Source organism: Pleurodeles waltl, chromosome 11 (assembly GCF_031143425.1).
Source record: "Pleurodeles waltl isolate 20211129_DDA chromosome 11, aPleWal1.hap1.20221129, whole genome shotgun sequence".
NCBI lineage: Eukaryota > Metazoa > Chordata > Amphibia > Caudata > Salamandridae > Pleurodeles > Pleurodeles waltl.
The window spans coordinates 932,484,101-932,506,332 of record NC_090450.1 but is presented as its reverse complement, the minus strand read 5'-3'; the positions used below and the strand labels follow the sequence as shown (position 1 = coordinate 932,506,332).

The window sequence follows — 22,232 nt, the reverse complement described above, 5'->3', positions numbered from 1 at the left end:
ATGATTGGAATTTGGGGATCCCCACTGAGTCATTTCTGGAAGCCATGGACCACCGCCTAAGCAATTTCGAAGATTTGAACCACAAAACAATACACAAATAATGAAGTCTTTTATTTATTCTTAAACATATATAATAAAACTCACCATTTTTGCTTTAATGGTACAGAGATTTTTTTCTAAGTGTGATTAAGGCAACCCGTCATCCACGCTATATTTTCTTTGATATGTTTGCACTTTCCCACAGGATACCAACTTAATTTTTAGCCTTCAATTTCAAATTCCTCAGACGTTTAGAATTTTCTATATTCCATTTTTCTTCTTTATTTATATACACTTTATTATTCTGTGTGTTATATGATTACATTTTCTAACCAGCCGGGGACCCCTTAAGTTGGCTTTGCAGACCCAAACAACAGGTTAAGAACCACTGCCCTACTTGATAGTGCTTAGCCAGCCTTGAAAGGATGCAGAAACGCATTGTGTTCACACTCTTCACCTGAGCCCGCAGGCACAACACTGCAATAGCTTCTCAGCCCACTCAGCCATCTTACCAGTATTAGACCTCCTCTAAGCCTTTTATGTTGTTGAATCAAGCCATTTAATAACATTTGACATTTTCCTTAGCACCCACCTTTAAGTTAAAATGCACCCAGCGACTGAGCCATTGTTGGTGCTGGTTGGGTGCAGGCCTGGCATAAACCCAATCTCTACCACAGCAATTCAGCAAAAGCCAATAAGACACCTTGAAATGGCCTCTCTCTGGCATCTCCCATTCATCATTAAATACAAAAAGAGGGACGGGGAGATTAATGGTCCAGTGTACAGTCTCCCAAGATTAACTGTTATATAGAAAAGTACACTGTTCCAAAAGCAAAGAGATGAGAATGCAGGGACGAAGTCAGTCAGAGATATCGTTGATATCAGGAGAGCCTTCAAGCACCCAATAGGGTGACCAGTTTCATCACTGGGCTGTCTCCTCGTCAGACCGGTGCTGCAATGTCTGGCGGACCACCCCGGCAACTGGGATGGTGCTAAACCGAAGGCAATTTGCCAGGTTGGGGTCTGAAACGAATACTGACTGAGACGATAGAAATTAGTAAATGAGTAGTATTCTGGGTCCTGATGAAGCGTCACGGGATCATTTCTTCCTTTGTAGAGTATAGCGGGACATTATTCCCGACAACTGTATGATTTTTAATCTTGGCCTGAACCTTTCCCTTGATTCATTAAAGTGATGTTTTAGGCTCAGAGCCAATTTTAACCTTCTCACACTCTCCTACACTCATTTACTCATTTCTATCGTCTCAGTCAGTATTCGTTTCAGACCCCAACCTGGCAAATTGCCTTCGGTTTAGCACCATCCCAGTTGCCGGTCCCAGTCCGACATTGCAGCACCGGTCTGACGAGGAGACAGCCCAGTGATGAAACTGGTCACCCTATTGGGTGCTTGAAGGCTCTCCTGATATCAACGATATCTCTGACTGACTTCGTCCCTGCATTCTCATCTCTTTGCTTTTGGAACAGTGTACTTTTCTATATAACATCTCCCATTCACCCACAGTCATTCATTTCCCTGCATATATTCTTGTTTGCAGCAAGGTTTTGTGTGGCAAGGAACATCAGGCGTCCAGCCTCTGATGATTCAGGTGATATCCTAATGACAGCGTTCATCTGCAAACAGGATGCATTCTGTTTACCTCAAGCCAGAGGATTGTTGCTAATGAAAGTCTGGATAAAGGCACTAGGATGTCACTGCCAGACAAACCTCTCAAATTCTGATGAGAATTCATGCCAGATCTTCAGGCTAGCTATTGTCTGTGTCTCAATAATTTGAGAGTCCCTGGGCAAGCAGAAGGCTCACTTGGCCGCAGCAGAGGTGGTCGAGGAGTTTTACTACTGATGTCCCAGTGCTTGACCTACTCTAAGGTTTAAACTGTGCACCAAGTACGTGCTTTCAGCTCTTAAGTTTCAGGGTAGTGAGATGAGCAGTCCAAACCTTTGCAGGGGGGCAGCATGGAGGTAGAGACTCAGAACTGAACAGTGGACCTCAGTAACGACCTGCCTGCCCGGCGCTTTAACGTCATGAAAAAAGGAAAGTACTTTGTTACAGCAGCTATGTAATGCAACACGAATACATTATGCAGTGGAACACAGGGTTCTGAAATGGTGCTAGAGGGTGGTGGTCTTGTGATGTATAAAGGGAAACTACAGGTGCAGGCTCATGGTGGGATGTGCGAGCAGGTTACAGTATCTTGGAGCCACAGGTCAGTTTCCCTAGTGGAATCTCTTTCTCAGTAGTTTGAAATCAGGGCCACTCCTTAGTTCTAAGCCTCGTGGGTCTGTAGGGCAGTGTTCTTAGCGTTAGCATTTGCAATTTGAGGAGGGTCGAGGTTTGATTTCCTCACTGAATGCAGGGTGTGCATGTGGACCCACCTTCTCTCTTGGCACTGCCAGTCGAGCCATAGATGCCATGCCAGGGGCTGATGTGATCACTAGTGGTGCAGTTCGGCTCAAATGCAACCTCCCACCCAAATGTGGATGAGAACTCGCCTACAGGCCTCTGGTGAGTCCACCAAGGACCTGGGCATGTCAAAGGTTACAGATTGCCCCAGCATCGGTCATGTTTTTAAAGGGCATAGCACAAGGATGCCCACAGGAGGTGGTCTCATTTCTCCTCTTTGGCACAGAATGCCAGTTTCACCGGTAGGGAGCAAGGAGACTCTCTCCAGCACTGGGTTCGCCTCCTGTGACATCTTCCTGGTTGAGTGTGACCATGGGTTAGTCATGCTTGAAATCCTAGGGCAATGTACCAGGCCCAAATTGGGGGGATGGGGAGAGAACCATTCGAGCACTCGGGTCAGCTCCTGCGACCTCGTTCTCTTTTGGGAAGATTCCTCTTCCGTGTCATTGCAGTTATGCTTTTCCTCTGAGCTGACTTCCTCCTACAGGAATGCCCTCAGCTCCCGTCTCTCACGGTCGCAGAAAGACTCTTTCCCAAGGCAGACTGACAGCTCTCCTCCAGAAAGTAGTCACAGAATCCTCACTTGTGGGAGACTGACTGCCAGTGACACTAGCCTTTATCTCAAGAGTCTCTGGGACTCATCGGAGTGTCACCTCTTCAGTCAATAAGAAATCCTGGAACAGTTTGAAGAAACTTCAAACTCTCATATAGTCCTTTTCTGAACAGGGAATGTTGATTCTGTTGTCGAAGGTCTGGAACCTGTTTGAGGTGGTCCGTGCAGTTTTCATCTCTTTCCTCCCCAGAGGAGATGGTCTTTTTCCTCCGGTGCTGCAAAGAGACCACCGAAAAGAAGAGCACAGTAAGACGTGAAGTCCTACCACCTGACAGCCATCAGCCTTTTTGAGTAGCAGCTCTGGGAGGTACAAAAGGTAGGCCCTGACAGAATGGTTCACAAAGGAGGCCACTGTGTCTACATTCCCACACTCTCCATCTATTGTAACTGGACTTCTCAGGAAGGAATTATCAGACAAGCGGTGTCTGAAAGGTCACTGCTGCTTTCCTGCAGGGAGCCCTGCTTCCATCCTTTCAGACCTTCAAGTTGGATGCTTCGCAAAAGCTTCAGAAATGTTAGCAATACACTTTGCTTGTGTGGGAGGCGGTTACCCAGCCTCTGTCTTTTACCACGGAAAATCCAAAATAGATCTTGTTGGCCTCATATCCACACACTTGCCTTCAATACAAATCCATATTACCAATCACCTGATTCTCCTTGCACACATACTACGGACTTAGGGTGTTACCGAAAGGTTTGTTCGTAGCACTGCAGCAGAACTTTGGAGAATGAGGCCAGAAGGCTTGTTGCTTACTACGAGGAACAGGGACAAGGCCTACAGTTGGGTAACTCAGGGCAGGGGTGCACCTTACAAATTCGTGCTGGGGACCTTCTCGTCCGAGCAACGTGTAATTGATTCCCTTGTAAATTCTTTCTTTTTAAATGTATTGCATGAAAATATCCCAAAGATGTCTTGTTTAGTATGGATCAAACTCTTCCAGACCGATAGACAATTTCAAAGGGTTATCTAGCGAATTATATGAAATCTATATCAGCGAGTGAAAATTATTTATTTTTTTCTTTTTGCCGAGTGGTCCCTTTAAACATTGGAGCCTCGAGCAAAAGGAGGGTTTTCATCACACTGCAAACATGCAAGGTATGACAAAATAACCCAACAGACTGCCATAGCTGCCAGTTTCACGTAGATAACATGACATGGGCTCTACTTAATGCAAAGGCTTGCACATCACAGCCTGCTGTTTTGTTTCCAGGAGGGTTGGCTCAACAGGAGAGTGTGAGGAGGGTTTGAACTGGGTCCGCACTGCTCTATCTGTGGACCAGGGCTGTCCAGGCTTCTGGTAGCCAGTGCCACACAGGCATAATAACATGTGAGCTCTACAGATTAAAGACACTAGGTGCTCTCATACTGTGTTTAACACCATTAGTGCATCGGTGTGCAAAAGCCAAGGCCAAAGGACATGGGCGCCTCTTCCTTCATTCGCTGCCCCTTGTGATAGTGGAGAAACTGGACTGTAATATTTATTCTTGCATTCCTTCCCCCAGGCCCCATTTTTACCAGCTGCTGTCTAAAACAGATTCTAGCCTCTCCACGGAACAGATAATGATTCCACCTAGTACACATACAAAACTTAGAGATTTGTGTTGAGGGTTCAGTGCTGCGTTTTGGTGAGAACGATTGCTTCCCCGTCGCCATGTTATGCATTGTTTGCATCCTACTTTTCTCTCCTCTCTGCATAATTGAATGCTGTGACCTCCTGCTCCAGGCAAACCCACACCACCTTCTAGGATAGGGTTTCCGACATATGTCCAGACAGCTGGATCCATGACACATTTTCAGCCTATCCACATATGACAAGCCTGCATAGTTTAAATCTAAGTGGAACTTGTTTACATTGTTACATAATTATTAGTTATCCTAAAAAATGCCATATATATGACCTTCCGGATGTATGCGCTAGTTGGCTTTTGACCCTGTTGACAGCATGGTATTTTCAGTGATGTAGCCCAATTGCTTGTCATCCTTCAGTCTTCCGTTTCGGCTGCAGTTTGGTGCTTCAGAGGGTGGTTGCCCTGATGGCTTGTTGCTTCCATGCCATTTCCCTTACCAGGCATAGGATGAGGGCAGGTAGAGCTTTTCTTTTGTTATGGACCAGTTGTGCAACCAAAGTTGAAAGAGATCTCCAGACTTTCCTTCTACGCCTCTAGCTTAGTGGATTATAGATTCGGACCCTGCTGATAGGTGTTCCCATAGAGACCCTGGAGTTCCCACCATCAGTATCTCACTTGGGGTTTCATTACCTTTTAAAAGGATACTTTTGAGACCACTGGTCTTGAATAGGAGGAAACAGAATTTCTGTAAATCAGTTGCATATTTGAGATAGCAATTCACATTCTTTTGAATGTGTTTCTCCCTGTCCTAGAGAAGATGTTTGTGTATTGAAATGAGAATATTTAAATGAGGAGCAGTGAAGGGAGTGCACAGAGCACTCCCCTCAGTGTGCATGTATGTTTGGCTGGCTGTCTCGGACTGGCCAAACACACATGCGCACAAGGGCTCTCTCCAGCCTGCCGCTGTGTTGCCGAGTTGGGGAGAGCAGGCCCAGGCTCCCAGTCTGCTTTGGAGCGCCCAGCCAGTCATAATGCTGCTCTGAGCAGCGTCCTGATTGGCACAGGGCAGGCTGGGAGCCTGGAGTGCAGTGGCGGGGACTTTAAGGGAAGTGTATTTTTTTAAATACATATATATATATTTTTTTTCACATTTGTTTTGTTCCTCTGCCTTCCCCCCCCCCCTCCCCCCCCCCCCCCCCCCCCCCCAACCTCACCCCCTTGCGCAGTCGCCAGCCGTGACTGGGTGACATTCCTATCTGCCCCTTGTTAACCTCTTAACATCTCAGTCATGATTGAGGTGGTGGTTATTTCTAAGCTTCAGAGGTGGAAATACTTCATACTGGACAGCTCTGTGATGCAAGATGGTGAGTCAGACATGCAGGCTTGTCACGACCCTTATCAGCCATCTAATTGTACGCACCTCTGCCCTCCAGTCCGCAGCTGCTAATAGTGGCTCTGCTGCCAGCTCTCAAGTAACTGGTGTAGTGCTGTGAGGAACAGCTACTTGCTTCTCAGAATTTCCGCCCCCTATCTGATGTTTGCCCTGCACATAAATACTGCTCCCAGATAAGAAGCGTGATGCAACCGCTCCTTTGACCGAAAGTTTCACACCAGCTGCTGTCTGGCTTCGGCTCTGTTTGTTGTCAACACGGTGCTAGGCTCTGACGACCCGTGTCCCAGTGCGGCGCTGCTCCAGGGCCCCGAACCTACGACTCTGGGGACGACGACCTAGTGCAGGGCTGCTCCAGGGCCTCCAAACCTACGACTCTGGAGGGCCCAGTGTTGCTCTGCTCCAGGGCCTCCAAGCATGCGACTCGGGGGGTGGGGGGGGCTAGTGCAGGGCTGCTCCAGGGCCTCCAAACCTGTGACTCTGGAGGGCCCAGTGTTGCTCTGCTCCAGGGCCTCCAAGCATGCGACTCGGGGGGGGGGGCTAGTGCAGGGCTGCTCCAGGGCCTCCAAACCTACGACTCTGGAGGGCCCAGTGTTGCTCTGCTCCAGGGCCTCCAAGCATGCGACTCGGGGGGGGGGCTAGTGCAGGGCTGCTCCAGGGCCTCCAAACCTACGACTCTGGAGGGCCCAGTGTTGCTCTGCTCCAGGGCCTCCAAGCATGCGACTCGGGGGGTGGGGGGGGGGGGCTAGTGCAGGGCTGCTCCAGGGCCTCCAAACCTGTGACTCCGGAGGGCCCAGTGTTGCTCTGCTCCAGGGCCTCCAAGCATGCGACTCGGGGGGGGGGGGGGGGCTAGTGCAGGGCTGCTCCAGGGCCTCCAAACCTACGACTCTGGAGGGCCCAGTGTTGCTCTGCTCCAGGGCCTCCAAGCATGCGACTCGGGGGGGGGGGGCTAGTGCAGGGCTGCTCCAGGGCCTCCAAACCTACGACTCTGGAGGGCCCAGTGTTGCTCTGCTCCAGGGCCTCCAAGCATGCGACTCGGGGGGGGGGCTAGTGCAGGGCTGCTCCAGGGCCTCCAAACCTACGACTCTGGAGGGCCCAGTGTTGCTCTGCTCCAGGGCCTCCAAGCATGCGACTCGGGGGGGGGGGGCTAGTGCAGGGCTGCTCCAGGGCATCCAAACCTACGACTCTGGAGGGCCCAGTGTTGCTCTGCTCCAGGGCCTCCAAGCATGCGACTCGGGGGGGGGGGGGGGGTGGGGGGGTGGGGGCTAGTGCAGGGCTGCTCCAGGGCCTCCAAACCTGTGACTCTGGAGGGACCCGGTGCGGCGCTGCCCCAGGACCTCCGAATTCAAAATCCGCTTCAAGTGTGCGGAACTAGACTGAGAGAACAATGGAGGACGACCCCAGACTGAATGAGGAAAAAATCAAGGTTGCATTGCGCTCTCACGAGAACTGAGTTCAATTTGCGAACTACTCCTACTTATGCGGTTTGTACCCGGCACTCCACAGGGGTTGCTCCTCTATATTCACTTCAATGTGTTCAGTGCTTAATGTTAATAATAATAATAATAATATTAAAATATGGGCTGCAGCCGCAGACCACTATATCCTAGTGTCACCCACTGCCACTTACGCCAGGGGCGCTGCCTGCTGCTTCCGTGCACACTGCCCCAAGATTTATTTAAAAACTCATGTCAGAGCTTCCATTTTGCGCCAGAGCTTTCAATAACGTTTTTTAAAAGCCTTTGGTGCGGAAACGCACTTATGAAATAATGCTTTCAAGGTCACCGAGGTCAAACCTGGTTTGTCTGAGGCTTCAGAAACCTCAGGCCAAGCAGCAGCCACAGAGGCAGTAACATCAGAAGCAAAGCTTGTTCATTTTGGCGCTTTGGATTGTTGACATTTTCGGTCCCAAAGATGTCGGTTGTCCTCGAATGTCCTTGTCCTTGGTCCTTGCGTTGGACTTGCTTTGCTGATGGATGTTGTCCTCGACTTTAATCACCCGTGTGTGGGACACGACGGCGCGGAGAGTATCAGGTGGAGGTGTAAATAAATGAAGAGGATGTTAGACATCGGCCGGACGGATTAGAGATGGGGGCATTTATAAAACATGAACCCGCTGGGAATCACGGGGCCAGATTTCATACTGCTGGACCCATTGGGCCGGACTGTCACTTGCATTTTCTCGGGTTTTTCAGTGTTTGGTCTGAGAGAGCAGTTTTTTTTTTTTACCATTGTCATGCGGTGAAATGGTTCTGCACATTGGTACCTTTACAAGGTGCACTGCACCTCGAGATCTGTATCATTTTAGACATAGAAAATAACCCTCCAATGCTCTGTGCTTCAGGGTTGGCCCTGGAATGGTATGTTTTTTTACCTTTGGTCGATGCTCTCCGGAGAGGGGAGGCTATTACCACCCCCATCCTCACATAGGGCTGATCCTACCAACCCCTTTCATAAATATCACTGTAGGTCTTGTGAATATCCGAAAAGTGGGTGGGCTCAGTCCCTCGAGGCAGCTTGGGCGCTTTGCAAGCCTGACGAAAATTAAGAATAATTTAGTATTTGCAGAACCTTGGGGTTACACACAGAGGCATGAGAAGAAAGAAATCATGATGAAGTGCTCGTGTCCTAAAAATGTATTCTGTTGCCACATCCTCTTTTATAGGACCCATGGGACAGCTGGCAACATAGGGCAGTGCACTAGTGCTATAGGAAGAAAAACAAGCATTGACAAAGAGCATATGTCCGGTGTATTGTATTGTATTGTAATCATATGTTCGATGGCATCTGTCGCTGTAGATACGCATGTTCTGCATGAGCTCGCCATCTGGTGTTGGGCCGGAGTGTTACAAGTTGTTTTTCTTCGAAGAAGTCTTTCGAGTCACGGGACCGAGTGACTCCTTCTTTTGTCTCCATTGCGCATGGGCGTCGACTCCATCTTCGATTGTTTTTTTTCCGCCATCGGGTTCGGACGTGTTCCTGTCGCTCCGAGTTTCGGAACGGAAAATTAGCTAATTTCGGAAGATTTTCGTCGGTATTGTTGCGTTCGGGATCGGCGTACTTACATTCAACACCGCATCGAAGATCGAAGAGCTCCGGTGCCCTTCGGGGTAGTTTTTCGATCCTCCGTCGGGGCCTGGTCGGCCCGACCGCGTGCTGAAGAACGCCGATGGAACGGACCCCGTTTCGTTTCTGCCCCAAATGCCACAATAAATACCCCTACACAGACCAACACCTGGTCTGCAACCTGTGCCTGTCACCTGAGCACAGCGAAGACACCTGCGAGGCCTGTCGTGCGTTCCGGTCCCGAAAAACACTCCGAGACCGTCGAGCCAGAAGACTTCAGATGGCGTCCGCACCGACAGCCCAACGGGAGTTCGAGGAACAGGAAGAGGAAGGTACCTTCTCGATCCAAGACTCAGACTCCGAAGGATTCGACGATACACAAACCGTGAGTAAGACGTCGAAAACCACACAGAGAAACATTTACAAGGCCCAGGGGACGCCACTGCCACCAGGCCATGGCTCGACCCATAAATTCGGTGACCGACCGTCGGCACCGAAAAAGGCCCAAACAGTGCCGAGATCGTCCGACTCCGGTCGAGACACCGGCACGCAGCCTTCTCGGGACCGAGAAGGTGCTGGAGACAAGCCTCGACACCGTGATGCCGGTGTGGACACGGCTCGACGCCGAAACAGCGGCACCGAAACAGATCGACGCCGAGAGGTTTCGGCCCCGAAAAGGAAAAAAGTCACCTCGGAGCCGAAAAAACACGCAGACAAAGTTTCGATGCCGAAACAAACTGCAACCGACCCAGCTTCAGGCTCTTATACAGAAGAGCACTCGCTAACCTCCCAAATGCAGAAGCATAGGTTTGAGGAAGAGCTACAAGCAACTGATGTGGACCATACGCAAAAGCGTATCTTCATTCAGCAGGGGACAGGAAAAATAAGCACCCTTCCCCCCATTAGGAGAAAGAGGAGGTTGGAGTTCCAGACGGAACAAACACCACAACCAAAAGTGGTGAAAAGAGTTACACCACCACCCTCTCCTCCGCCCGTGAAGAACAGGTCGAGGATGATTTCTTGTTCAACACACTCTCCTCCACCCACAGCTCATACCAAAGCCTGCCTATGCTCCCTGGTATGCTCCGGCACGCAAAAGACATATCTAAGGAGCCGGTCAAAAGTAGGGCAATCACACCAAGGGTGGAAAAAAAGTATAAGCCGCCTCCTACAGACCCGGTTTTCATCACTACACAGCTGCCACCAGACTCTGTTGTTGTAGGAGCAGCTAGGAAAAGGGCCAACTCCCACACATCTGGAGATGCACCACCCCCAGATAAAGAAAGCCGCAAGTTCGATGCAGCTGGTAAGAGAGTCGCAGCACAAGCTGCAAACCAGTGGCGCATCGCAAACTCCCAGGCACTACTTGCGCGCTATGACAGAGCCCACTGGGACGAGATGCAACATCTCATTGAACATCTGCCCAAGGACTTACAAAATAGGGCAAAGCAAGTGGTCGAGGAAGGACAGACCATTTCCAACAACCAGATCCGCTCCTCCATGGACGCTGCAGATACAGCTGCACGGACAATTAATACATCTGTAACTATCAGAAGGCATGCATGGCTCCGAACGTCTGGATTTAAACCAGAGATTCAACAAGCAGTTCTCAATATGCCTTTTAATGAAAAAGAACTGTTCGGTCCAGAAGTGGACACAGCGATTGAGAAACTCAAAAAAGATACGGACACTGCCAAAGCCATGGGCGCACTCTACTCCCCGCAGAGCAGAGGGAATTACAGCACATTCCGTAAAACGCCCTTTCGAGGGGGGTTTCGAGGTCAAAGCACACAAGCCAGCACCTCACAAGCCACACCGTCCAGTTACCAGGGACAGTATAGAGGAGGTTTTCGGGGACAATATAGAGGAGGGCAATTCCCTAGAAATAGAGGAAGATTTCAAAGCCCCAAAGCCCCTACTACTAAACAGTGACTCACAGGTCACTCACCCCCTCCACACAACACCAGTGGGGGGAAGAATAGGTCATTATTACAAAGCATGGGAGGAAATCACTACAGACACTTGGGTTCTAGCAATTATCCAACATGGTTATTGCATAGAATTTCTACAATTCCCTCCAAACATACCACCCAAAGCACAAAATTTAACAACACACCATTCCAATCTCCTGGAGATAGAAGTGCAGGCACTATTGCAAAAAAATGCAATCGAATTAGTGCCAAACACACAAATAAACACAGGAGTTTACTCACTGTACTTTCTGATACCAAAGAAGGACAAAACACTGAGACCAATCCTAGACCTCAGAGTAGTGAACACTTTCATCAAATCAGACCACTTCCACATGGTCACACTACAAGAAGTATTGCCATTGCTAAAGCTGCACGACTACATGGCAACTTTAGACCTCAAGGATGCTTATTTCCATATACCAATACACCCATCGCACAGGAAATACCTAAGGTTTGTATTCAAAGGAATACATTACCAATTCAAGGTACTGCCTTTCGGATTAACAACCGCACCAAGAGTCTTTACCAAATGTCTAGCGGTAGTCGCAGCACACATAAGAAGGCAGCAGATACATGTGTTCCCATATCTAGACGACTGGCTAATCAAGGCCCATTCGTTAATAGAGTGCTCAAATCACACAAATCATATCATACAAACCCTCTTCAAACTAGGGTTCACCGTCAATTTCACAAAATCCAAAATTCTGCCACGCAAGGTACAACAATACCTGGGAGCCATAATAGACACATCAAAAGGAGTAGCCACTCCAAGTCCACAAAGAATTCAAAATTTCAACACCATCATACAACGCATGTATCCAACACAAAAGATACAAGCAAAGATGGTATTACAACTCCTAGGCATGATGTCATCATGCATAGCCATTGTCCCAAACGCAAGACTGCACATGAGGCCCTTACAACAATGCCTAGCATCACAGTGGTCTCAAGCACAGGGTCACCTTCTAGATCTGGTGTTAATAGACCGCCAAACTTACCTCTCGCTTCTGTGGTGGAACAACATAAATTTAAACAAGGGGCGGCCTTTCCAAGACCCAGTGCCACAATACGTAATAACAACAGATGCTTCCATGACAGGGTGGGGAGCACACCTCGATCAACACAGCATACAAGGACAATGGAACGTACATCAAACAAAACTGCATATCAATCACCTAGAACTTCTAGCAGTTTTTCAAGCACTAAAAGCTTTCCAACCAATAATAGTTCACAAATACATTCTCGTCAAAACAGACAACATGACAACAATGTATTATCTAAACAAGCAGGGGGGGACGCACTCCACGCAGTTAAGCCTGCTAGCACAAAAAATTTGGCATTGGGCAATTCACAACCAAATTCGCCTAATTGCACAGTTTATACCAGGGATACAAAACCAACTCGCAGACAATCTCTCTCGAGATCACCAACAGGTCCACGAATGGGAAATTCACCCCCAAATTCTGAACACTTATTTCAAACTCTGGGGAACACCTCAGATAGACTTGTTTGCAACAAGGGAGAACGCAAAATGCCAAAACTTCGCATCCAGATACCCACACAAACAATCCCAAGGCAATGCCCTATGGATGAACTGGTCAGGGATATTTGCTTACGCTTTTCCTCCTCTCCCTCTCCTTCCTTACCTGGTAAACAAACTCAGTCAAAGCAAACTCAAACTCATATTGATAGCACCAACTTGGGCAAGGCAACCCTGGTACACAACGCTGCTAGACCTATCAGTGGTACCCTGCATCAAATTGCCCAACAGGCCAGATCTGTTGACACAGCACAACCAAAAGATCAGACACCCAAATCCAGCATCGCTGAATCTAGCAATCTGGCTCCTGAAATCCTAGAATTCGGGCACTTACAACTTACCCAAGAATGTATGGAAGTCATAAAACAAGCAAGAAGGCCATCCACCAGGCACTGCTATGCAAGTAAATGGAAGAGGTTTGTTTGCTACTGCCATATTAATCAAATACAACGATTACACACAACTCCAGAACAAGTAGTGGGTTACTTGCTTCACTTACAAAAATCTAACCTAGCTTTCTCTTCCATTAAGATTCACCTTGCAGCAATATCTGCATACCTGCAAACTACCTATTCAACTTCCCTATATAAAATACTAGTCATTAAAGCATTCATGGAGGGCCTTAGGAGAATTATACCACCAAGAACACTACCTGTTCCTTCATGGAACCTAAATGTTGTCCTAACTAGACTTATGGGTCCACCTTTTGAACCCATGCACTCCTGCGACATACAGTTCCTAACCTGGAAGGTGGCTTTTCTCATCGCCATTACTTCCCTAAGAAGAGTAAGCGAGATTCAGGCGTTTACTATACAGGAACCTTTTATACAACTACACAAAAATAAAGTCGTCCTAAGGACCAATCCTAAATTTTTGCCAAAGGTTATTTCACCGTTCCATCTAAATCAAACAGTGGAACTTCCAGTGTTCTTTCCACAGCCAGATACCGTAGCTGAAAGGGCACTACATACATTAGATGTCAAAAGAGCATTAATGTATTACATTGACAGAACAAAAAACATCAGAAAGACTAAACAACTCTTTATTGCATTTCAAAAACCTCACGCAGGAAACCCAATTTCAAAACAAGGTATAGCCAGATGGATAGTTAAATGCATCCAAATCTGCTACCTTAAAGCTAAACGACAGCTGCCCATTACACCAAGGGCACACTCAACCAGAAAGAAAGGTGCTACCATGGCCTTTCTAGGAAACATCCCAATGCAAGAAATATGTAAGGCAGCCACATGGTCTACGCCTCACACATTCACCAAGCACTACTGTGTAGACGTGTTATCCGCACAACAAGCCACAGTAGGTCAAGCCGTATTAAGGACATTATTTCAAACTACTTCCACTCCTACAGGCTGATCCACCGCTTTGGGGGAAATAACTGCTTACTAGTCTATGCAGAACATGCGTATCTACAGCGACAGATGCCATCGAACTGAAAATGTCACTTACCCAGTGTACATCTGTTCGTGGCATCAGTCGCAGTAGATTCGCATGTGCCCACCCGCCTCCCCGGGAGCCTGTAGCAGTTTGGAAGTTACATTCAATTATTTATATATGTATCATCTCAACCTTAAATAGGTGCATACTTAGTCACTCCATTGCATGGGCACTATTACTACAATTCAACTCCTACCTCACCCTCTGCGGGGGAAAAACAATCGAAGATGGAGTCGACGCCCATGCGCAATGGAGACAAAAGGAGGAGTCACTCGGTCCCGTGACTCGAAAGACTTCTTCGAAGAAAAACAACTTGTAACACTCCGGCCCAACACCAGATGGCGAGCTCATGCAGAACATGCGAATCTACTGCGACTGATGCCACGAACAGATGTACACTGGGTAAGTGACATTTTCATTATATAGCGCTTACTACCCTTGATGAGGCGTCGAAGCGCTTTTCGGTGAGTAGCACGGTACTCTGGAACCCAACAAGAATTAGTGATGGATTAGTATCGGGAAATAATGAGTACAGTTTTAGTATTATTATGAGTTAATTTGAGCCACGGATATGAGAGTTTGTTAGTTAGATCAAGATTGGCACCCCGCAGTAGAACACCACCATAGAAGAAAAAGACTATAGGTGGTACATCCTTCTCCGTTCACGCAGCCAAACTATGGAATTCATTACCCCCAACTATAAGAGCCACAGATAACTTTCTTGTCTTCAGAAAATTACTCAAGAGTTGGCTCTTTCCTTCATAACCACCATATTCAAACAACTATGAATTGCATATGCCTATGTTGATAAATATGTTTTTCAGATTATGTGCATATTTCTAGTTATGTATAGTTTCTATAGAAAATATGTATCGCTACTATGTCAAAACAATAAAATACACACACACACTCTTTAAACCTGTTTGACTAAGCATATTTTACCCATGGTTCTAAATATGTATTGTATATGCATATGTGTGTGTATTCATGTGTGTGTGTGTGTGTGTGTGTGTGTATATATATATATATATGTATGTATGTGTATATGTTGTTTCTGTGCTTGGCATGTTCGTGGATCATTGCATGGCTCCTGGGTGGGTTGTTATACTAGATATCTATGAATTCCTGCTCTCATCTTATCACACTTATCTACCCATCATCATATGTCCTGTCTCTATCAAACTATCCTCCATTCTCACTCTGACTCATCCCAAATCCTTTCTACTACTTTCATCTCCTAAATAACTCTGCCTAAACTCTTCCCTCCGCTTCCACATCTAACTCACCAAACCTCACTCTACTACCGTGACCTCCCACACAACCCTACTAAATTCTCCCGCATTTATCTCACCCTGCTACTATGCTCTCCCTAACCCTTCCACATACTCTTCCCTCCTCCATCCCCCTTTACTCATCACAAGCCTTTGGGTTGAGTAAATTAAGGAAATACTCCCAATTAACACTTCTGGATTTCTTTCCTCCTCCACCCCTCCATTACTCCAGTCAAGACTACCAGCCTTTTGGCTTTGCCAGTGCTTGTTTTATTTTATCATGGCTTTTGTAAAACTTTATTTTGGGTGAGCCTTTGCCTAAAAGCAACCTCTGTATTGGATCACAAAGCACACACTGCCGTAGTAGTGCCTGGCCCTGAAAAGAACTACTTTGTGTGTGGGTGGCCTCTGCGAAAGAATGGCTTGCAGTCACTGATTAAGAAGATAGCCAGCCTCTGAAGTGGGCTGACCATTGCCTCACAGTGTATGCTGAAGTAGACACAAGAAGAATGTGACTGACACAGTAGCAGACCAATGGCTAAAGAGGACTGGCTGATTTGTAAGAATGTTATAATTATAATTTTTGTAAGATCAAAAGTTCTTGGCTAACCTCAGACCAAAAAAGAAATTAGCTCCACCCACAGTTTTGAGGTTGTCATACTCATCTGTTGAGACATCAGTCCTCTTTTGTCCGCTCTGCAGATTGACACTGGTTTTCTTTTTGGGAGTTTTGATCAAAGCCTTTTTTCTCTATTTTTTCTCCTCTGTTAGTTGCCTAGAGCCTAACAATATGGTGTTTTGATGAACACAGCAGGAAGAGCCAAATGTGTTTCTTGACTTTTGAACTTCTTCATCAAGCATCCGCAAAGCCAATAGATTGCACCTTTTTGACCTACTGGCTTTGCCAATGCTTTTTGCTGAACATTTGCAGCATAAGCAAAAAGGAAAAAAAGAGGGCAGTGATGAAAATGGGCGCATGAGCATGCACTCATCATGATGCTTTATGGTGTATGCTAAGAGATGTGTATGAGTTTTTTTTTATATAATTTATTTATTTTCAGTGGTTTGCTTTGAATTGGAAGTAATATGTTACTATTTTTCGTAGCATAATCTCGAAAAATAGCTTGTTTCACTATAGTTGCTCTCCTGTTACAACTGAATAGCAGACACCAATAACGAAGAGACTGTTCACTGCAGCAACATATTTTTTTAACTTGGCATCTGTGTATGCTTTTTTAAAATTTCTTTATTGCCATCTTGTTATAGACAACAGCACTACAATGTCAACAAATAGGGGACAGGAAAAGGGGGCAGGAGGTGGCACTGCACTAAGTGATTACAAGTAGAGTGCATTCGTTATATGCAGGGCCACTGGAATTATGTGGCTTAGAGGACCAAATTATGTGGCACGGTTGACCAATTTACGTGACAAGAAAAGTACAATTATGCATTTACAATGCCAATAGCTCTAACGCAAGCAAATGCAAGACCTATTGCATTAAAGATGCTTTTCTAAATGTACTTATCAATCTAAGATGGCAGTCGCCACTTGGGGGTGGTAAATAAAGAAAAATCTCTAATCTTACTTCTGTAAAAGCACTTTTTGTTTTTTAAAGCGTTTCAGTGCCGGACCAAATGGCTGGGCAGTCCAAAAATAATTCAAATTGTGTTTTCTTTTAAGGACCTCAGGGTTGGGGGAGCAATGGAGGGGCAGGGTGAGAGAAAGTAACAGACAAGCTTTAGTTTGGGGGGATATATTAATAAAAAGGCTGAAGTGGGACTAACAATGGACCAGGTCAGTTAAGCAGGGATCAACACAAAACGTGTGTGGTGGGTTTTGAATTGCAGAATCAGCACACAAGGGAGAGAGCAACTGGGGGAAGATGAAGCAAAAAAGACAATCCAGGGGGCGGGTATAAAGGAGAGAAGCACCATACAACAGAGAGCAAGAAAACACTTGCACTCATTGAGTGCTTAAAACAAAAGAAAAAAGTAATTCCCTAAATGCGAGCAGTGGAACGGTACAAGACCTCAATCAAAGAGATGGTAAAGAAGCTTTGCTCCATGGGAGGGCCAAACACAAGAGAGAGGAGCAACCAGTGATTAAAAAGGACCAAGTGTGATAAAGAAAAGCCAACCAGCAGTAAGCTATGGGCAGGCTGTAAGCCCACTGTAGGCTTTTAATGTGGTCCACACGAGGTCTTTAAAAATGAAACTCAGCACTTGCGTAGAACGAGATATCCAGTCTGATTTTTTAAAATTTTTTTTTTATTGTTCATAGTCAAAGCCACTGGAATTATGCAACAGGAGATAGCCAAGTTATGCGGAAGGCTTGAGTAAATTATGCAGCATAATTCAGCACATTTTGTATTAGTATTACTTAACTATTATGTCACTTTTGAACTTGGGAATACTGTCTGGGCATTGGTTGCACCTCATTAGTAGCATTTTAATACCCAAGTATAGCAGTAAGCAACAAAACGGTGACAAGTCTATCTTTGCAAAGGGCCTTTTACTCCGCGGCAATACGTCGCTGCACTTTTACTAATTTTTAAAACATTTGAGATAGAAACATATTTTTTGTTAAAATTTTAAGATTATGCGGCAGGTGATGGATTATGTGGCAAATCCATAATTATGCAAAAATCGCAGCAGCCGCACAATCGTATAATTCTAGTGGCCCTGTTCGTAGTGCACAGTGTTAAGCATGAGGTTGCATTAAAGCATAAGCATGAACAATGTTCATTAAAACATATATACAATTTAGAAATTAAAATTAAAAACATTCTAAGTGATCCATCTTTGCTCCTAAAAACCCATCTCTTGTCAATGCATGCACCCTTTATTCTGGCGTGTGGCTCAATCTAGTTCTTTTGCACATATATTTTCAGTTAATCCTTAGAACAACAGATCCTTAGTGGAAAACAAGTGCTGGCTGTGTCTGCCCTTGGGTGGCTGCTTTCTTCCTCAGCAGCTGATCTTTGATGCTTAAATTCCTAGATGACCCATGAACCATTTACTCCTGTGCATTTTATTGAGCCTTAAGATTGAAACAATGTTGTCCCAATGAGTGTGTCGTATCACTGTAATCCTGTCTTCTCCCTTTGTTTCTCTTCTGCTTCCTTGAAATAAATATGGTTCCTGCTCTCACAGGCTCTTGCCTCGTTGAATATCCCCGCTGTCGTCAGATTACACCAGTATTGTTTCTTTCTGGGAGTCCGCTTCACCTGAGCGCTGTCTCTGCTTTTGTTTTTTTTCTCCAGACAAGCCAGCATCCTTCCCTCCGGTGTCTGAGGGGCAGAAGCCAAGCGGGGAGCAGCTACCCCTCTCCTCGTGGCCCTCGGTGCTGCCGTACCAAGCGCCGCCTCGAGATGTCCTGCGGGGCCCCTCCCAGCCGGAGCCTCATCTCTACCAGTACAGCCTACCAGGTGAGCAGGTGGTCTGCACCAGGGAGTGGGGGAGGCCCTTGGGTTGCCATTGCAAATCATCATCTTGAGGAATTTTCTGGGGTGGGGGATAAATATGGCGAAATGCCTGTTGGGTTCCTTTAATGATTATTTTCTGGTGCTGTCTAGGTCCCTCCCCCCCGGTCTGCAAAGAGAAAAGGAAGGGGGTGGTGGGTAGGTGAAACCTTCTTCTCAGGTGTTACTCGAATGTGCAGCATGTGAAGCTTGTAATTGTGTCCCAGGCACCTAGACAGTTACCGTTGCATTGAATCGACGATTGCACCAGCTTACTCCTGCCTTTGTGTTAAATTATTCACTTAATTGGCCTGTGCACCCTAGTCTTGTTATACGAACAAGCGCTTGCAAGACCTGGATCTCTCTTATTAAATTTTCATAAGGAAAATATTGAATACAAATGCTGTTTGGTTAACCTGAGCTGACAGAACTCGCCCCATTTACACAGTGATTGCACAACACGCACGTGGATAGGTGTTTGCTGCGGAGTGTGCTTCACGACAGCCCTTCCAGGTTCTGTAAAAAGATAGTACATATAGTCTCGTAAAATGTTTACTGGAACTGAAATTGAGGGTCAGGGGCCTGTTGCTTCTAAAAATGTCAACAGCTCCAGAACTGTAAGGGTTAGATAGATGAGTCAAATGGTTCCGGAAACAGATTAGCCGGCCAAAACTAACAGGGCACAACCTCAGGACTAGGGCTGCAGAGGAGAAATCTCTTTATCCCTCTGGGCGTTTGTAGGGGCAGCAGCAAACTACAAAGGGTAATGAGCAAGTTGGTGATGGTGCTGGTTCACCCAAGATGCTGGCAAGAAAAGGCTCCCTGCAGCTTCAGAAGCTTGGAACGACATGCAAGTGCATGTTGTGGAATCCAGCCACGTCACAATTCTCTGGGTTCCTTGACAACTCTTACCATAGAGGCATCCTTCTTGCAAAATGTCTGCCGTGCCTTTAGTTAGTCTTTTCATGGCAGGTCACAGCAGTGTTCCAGAGTTCAAGGTCTGCAACCATCCCTCAGGGCGGATGGGCTTCTGAATCTCCTCAAACACCAGGCAAATTAGTTTCTGTAGACCAAAGTGCCAGTATTTATTCCACTTGGGGCACCAGCAGAAAGCCCTAATGAACTAAAAAGCTGCATTCTGTTATATTTTGAAATGGTCCTCCATTCATTGGTGTTTCTCCTTTTCGGGTGTCCAGGCTTTACCAGTGGCAGCGAGACGTCAGGTTGGTATTAAGTCATCCTGCGGACAGTCACCTGGTCTTAAACAAGTTGCGCTGCACACTACATGAAGGAACAGTCACATTTTACAAGGGAGAACCAAAAGGCATCAGCCTCATTTAGTCCTGCGGGTAATTTTTTTTTTACCCCTAAATAATAAATGAGATGCCATCAATTATAACATTGCTTGTACTCTCTATAACAGTTGTCAACTAGCTGTATTGCGGGGTTCGCTTTGGATGTACCCCATTTCAGCAGAGCCTAGCTCTGCAGTTGAACAACTCTGTTTAAATGTCGAGCGCTCTTGGACTCAAGGTTTGCAAATTCCACTGGAGGAAATCGTAAAACACTGTAGGAAAGCACCGGTTTTTCAAGTGATGGTCTATTTTCTGCCTCCGAAGATGCAGACTGGGGTAGCCAGCTTACACAGATGTACATATCTTAAATAAGCATCTAAAGTCAAGGTCATTTTTCTGTGGTTTCTGAGGTGGGAATTTGTTCCAAATCTTTGGCTGCTTTCATCAAGAAGCCATGTTCTCCAGTTCTAATCTTCTTGATACAGACGAATCGCAGTCTGCAGATGGCGTGCAGAGTAGGACTGTCTAAAACGCTAGCACACATTCATTTATCAGTTATAAAAAGATGACTGCATCGATAGGCAGCGTATGGACATACAAAGAGAATTGCATTTGAGATGTTGCCATTGCAGTGTTCTGAGCGACGGGGAGGCGCAGTCTGTCATTAACGTCTGATCAGTAGAGGCTGCCACATTTTACAGATGGTGGAGCAGATATTTTGTAAGAGATTAATAAGGCACAGTGAACATATTCGTCTCTTAAGAGAACAAGAAACCTGTCCTGAGCTGTCCTAATTATGCGTTTCATTCAAAGCAGCATTGGCCAGGGATGTAGCGTATGTGATGGGCCTGAGCTCTGGTGCCTTACACTGTCGATGAAATTGCTGGCTTCACACTCCGTGTCCCATGATATGTTAGTTTCTTCTCCTGCCCCCAAGAGTCATCCTTAAGTGGTTTATGTAGCAGTGGTCCAACAAGTGTACCTGAGCAGGGAGATACCACAGCATCACAGACATCCAGTCTGTCATGTGAGGTACTGTACACAAAGGGTCAGCATGTTTGTAAGATGTCCTCAGGGCTCAGTGGTCCTGGTGAAATGAGGGCTGATGCCTGTCATGCTCTGGTTGATTTAATGTGAGAACTTGGAGGGGGGAGACTGGAGGGTATCCTTAAAAAAAAAAAAAAAAAGTTATGTTGAGTACCTTGCAAAGTGGAGGAAGGCTTTCCCCCAGTGGGAAATGCGGCATTTGAAGGACTGCAAAGCCTACAAGTGTGATTACTATAGAATAAGACAATTTAGCCAGTAGTATTTTTTCGGTTCCCCCAGGTACAATTGTGTATTCTAAAAATGCTTCCATAGGACAAACCAATGTGGTGTCATTAGATATTTAACTGTCTGGTTAACAATTGCTTTCACTCTTAACTTTGAACTTTGGAATTGTGATCTGGGATTTCCTTTGGGAGGTGACTGGGGTGTTCTAATGACTTCTTTTAGATAAACAACTTCTCTTTTGTTAGGAGTAGGTGAAAAGTGGGTTTATATGCAGCCCTGCCTCTGTTGTAGTTTTTGAATTGTGCATTAACCTGTTCGTTTAAAGAGTAGAATAATATGCTCTGCCTTCTACAGGTCACCCAATGCCCTTAAATCTGCACGAGAGCGCCCGATCCGGGGCCCCCCGAATGTGTGGCATCTCCAATCCTCCTCCTCTTATCTCATCCACCAAGCATCCTACGGTCCTCGAAAGGCCCATGGGGTCCATATCCCAGGTAAGTGTGGTGGTCATGTTGTGGTCACGCTGTGAAAGGATGGTATTGACCTGGGTTAGGACACTGACATTTTGTGTGTGTAGAACGGGAGTACGTACCATGGTGCCATAGTCCAAGTATGGGTAGGTAAAACATTTACAACTAGGTGCTGATTAAGGGCCCACGAAATTAACATTTTGCCTGCAAAGTTGTGAAGTCTGTTCTGTTTGCAAAGTTTCACCTGAAATTTCTTGCAAAAAAATGACTTTTTTTCTAGCACAAACCTACCGTTCGATGTATTTTTCAACTTTTTATTTGTATTTCACCAACTGCGGTTCCGTTAACAATGTTTGCAAAGTTTAAAAACAAGCTTCTGAAAGTTGTCTAAAGCTAATT

The 22,232-nt window shown here is 46.2% G+C and overlaps 1 protein-coding gene across 11 annotated transcripts in view; it reads left to right on the top strand.

Moving 5' to 3' along the window:
• Positions 1 to 22,232, top strand: part of NCOR2 (nuclear receptor corepressor 2) — a 1,084,598-nt gene that overhangs the window by 869,907 nt on the left and 192,459 nt on the right. For all 11 annotated transcript variants that reach the window (XM_069215021.1, XM_069215023.1, XM_069215022.1 and 8 more), the window contains 2 exons: positions 18,599 to 18,763; positions 21,718 to 21,857. In XM_069215021.1, the coding sequence (XP_069071122.1) occupies positions 18,599 to 18,763; positions 21,718 to 21,857 (305 nt within the window). The remainder of the gene's footprint in view (positions 1 to 18,598; positions 18,764 to 21,717; positions 21,858 to 22,232) is intronic.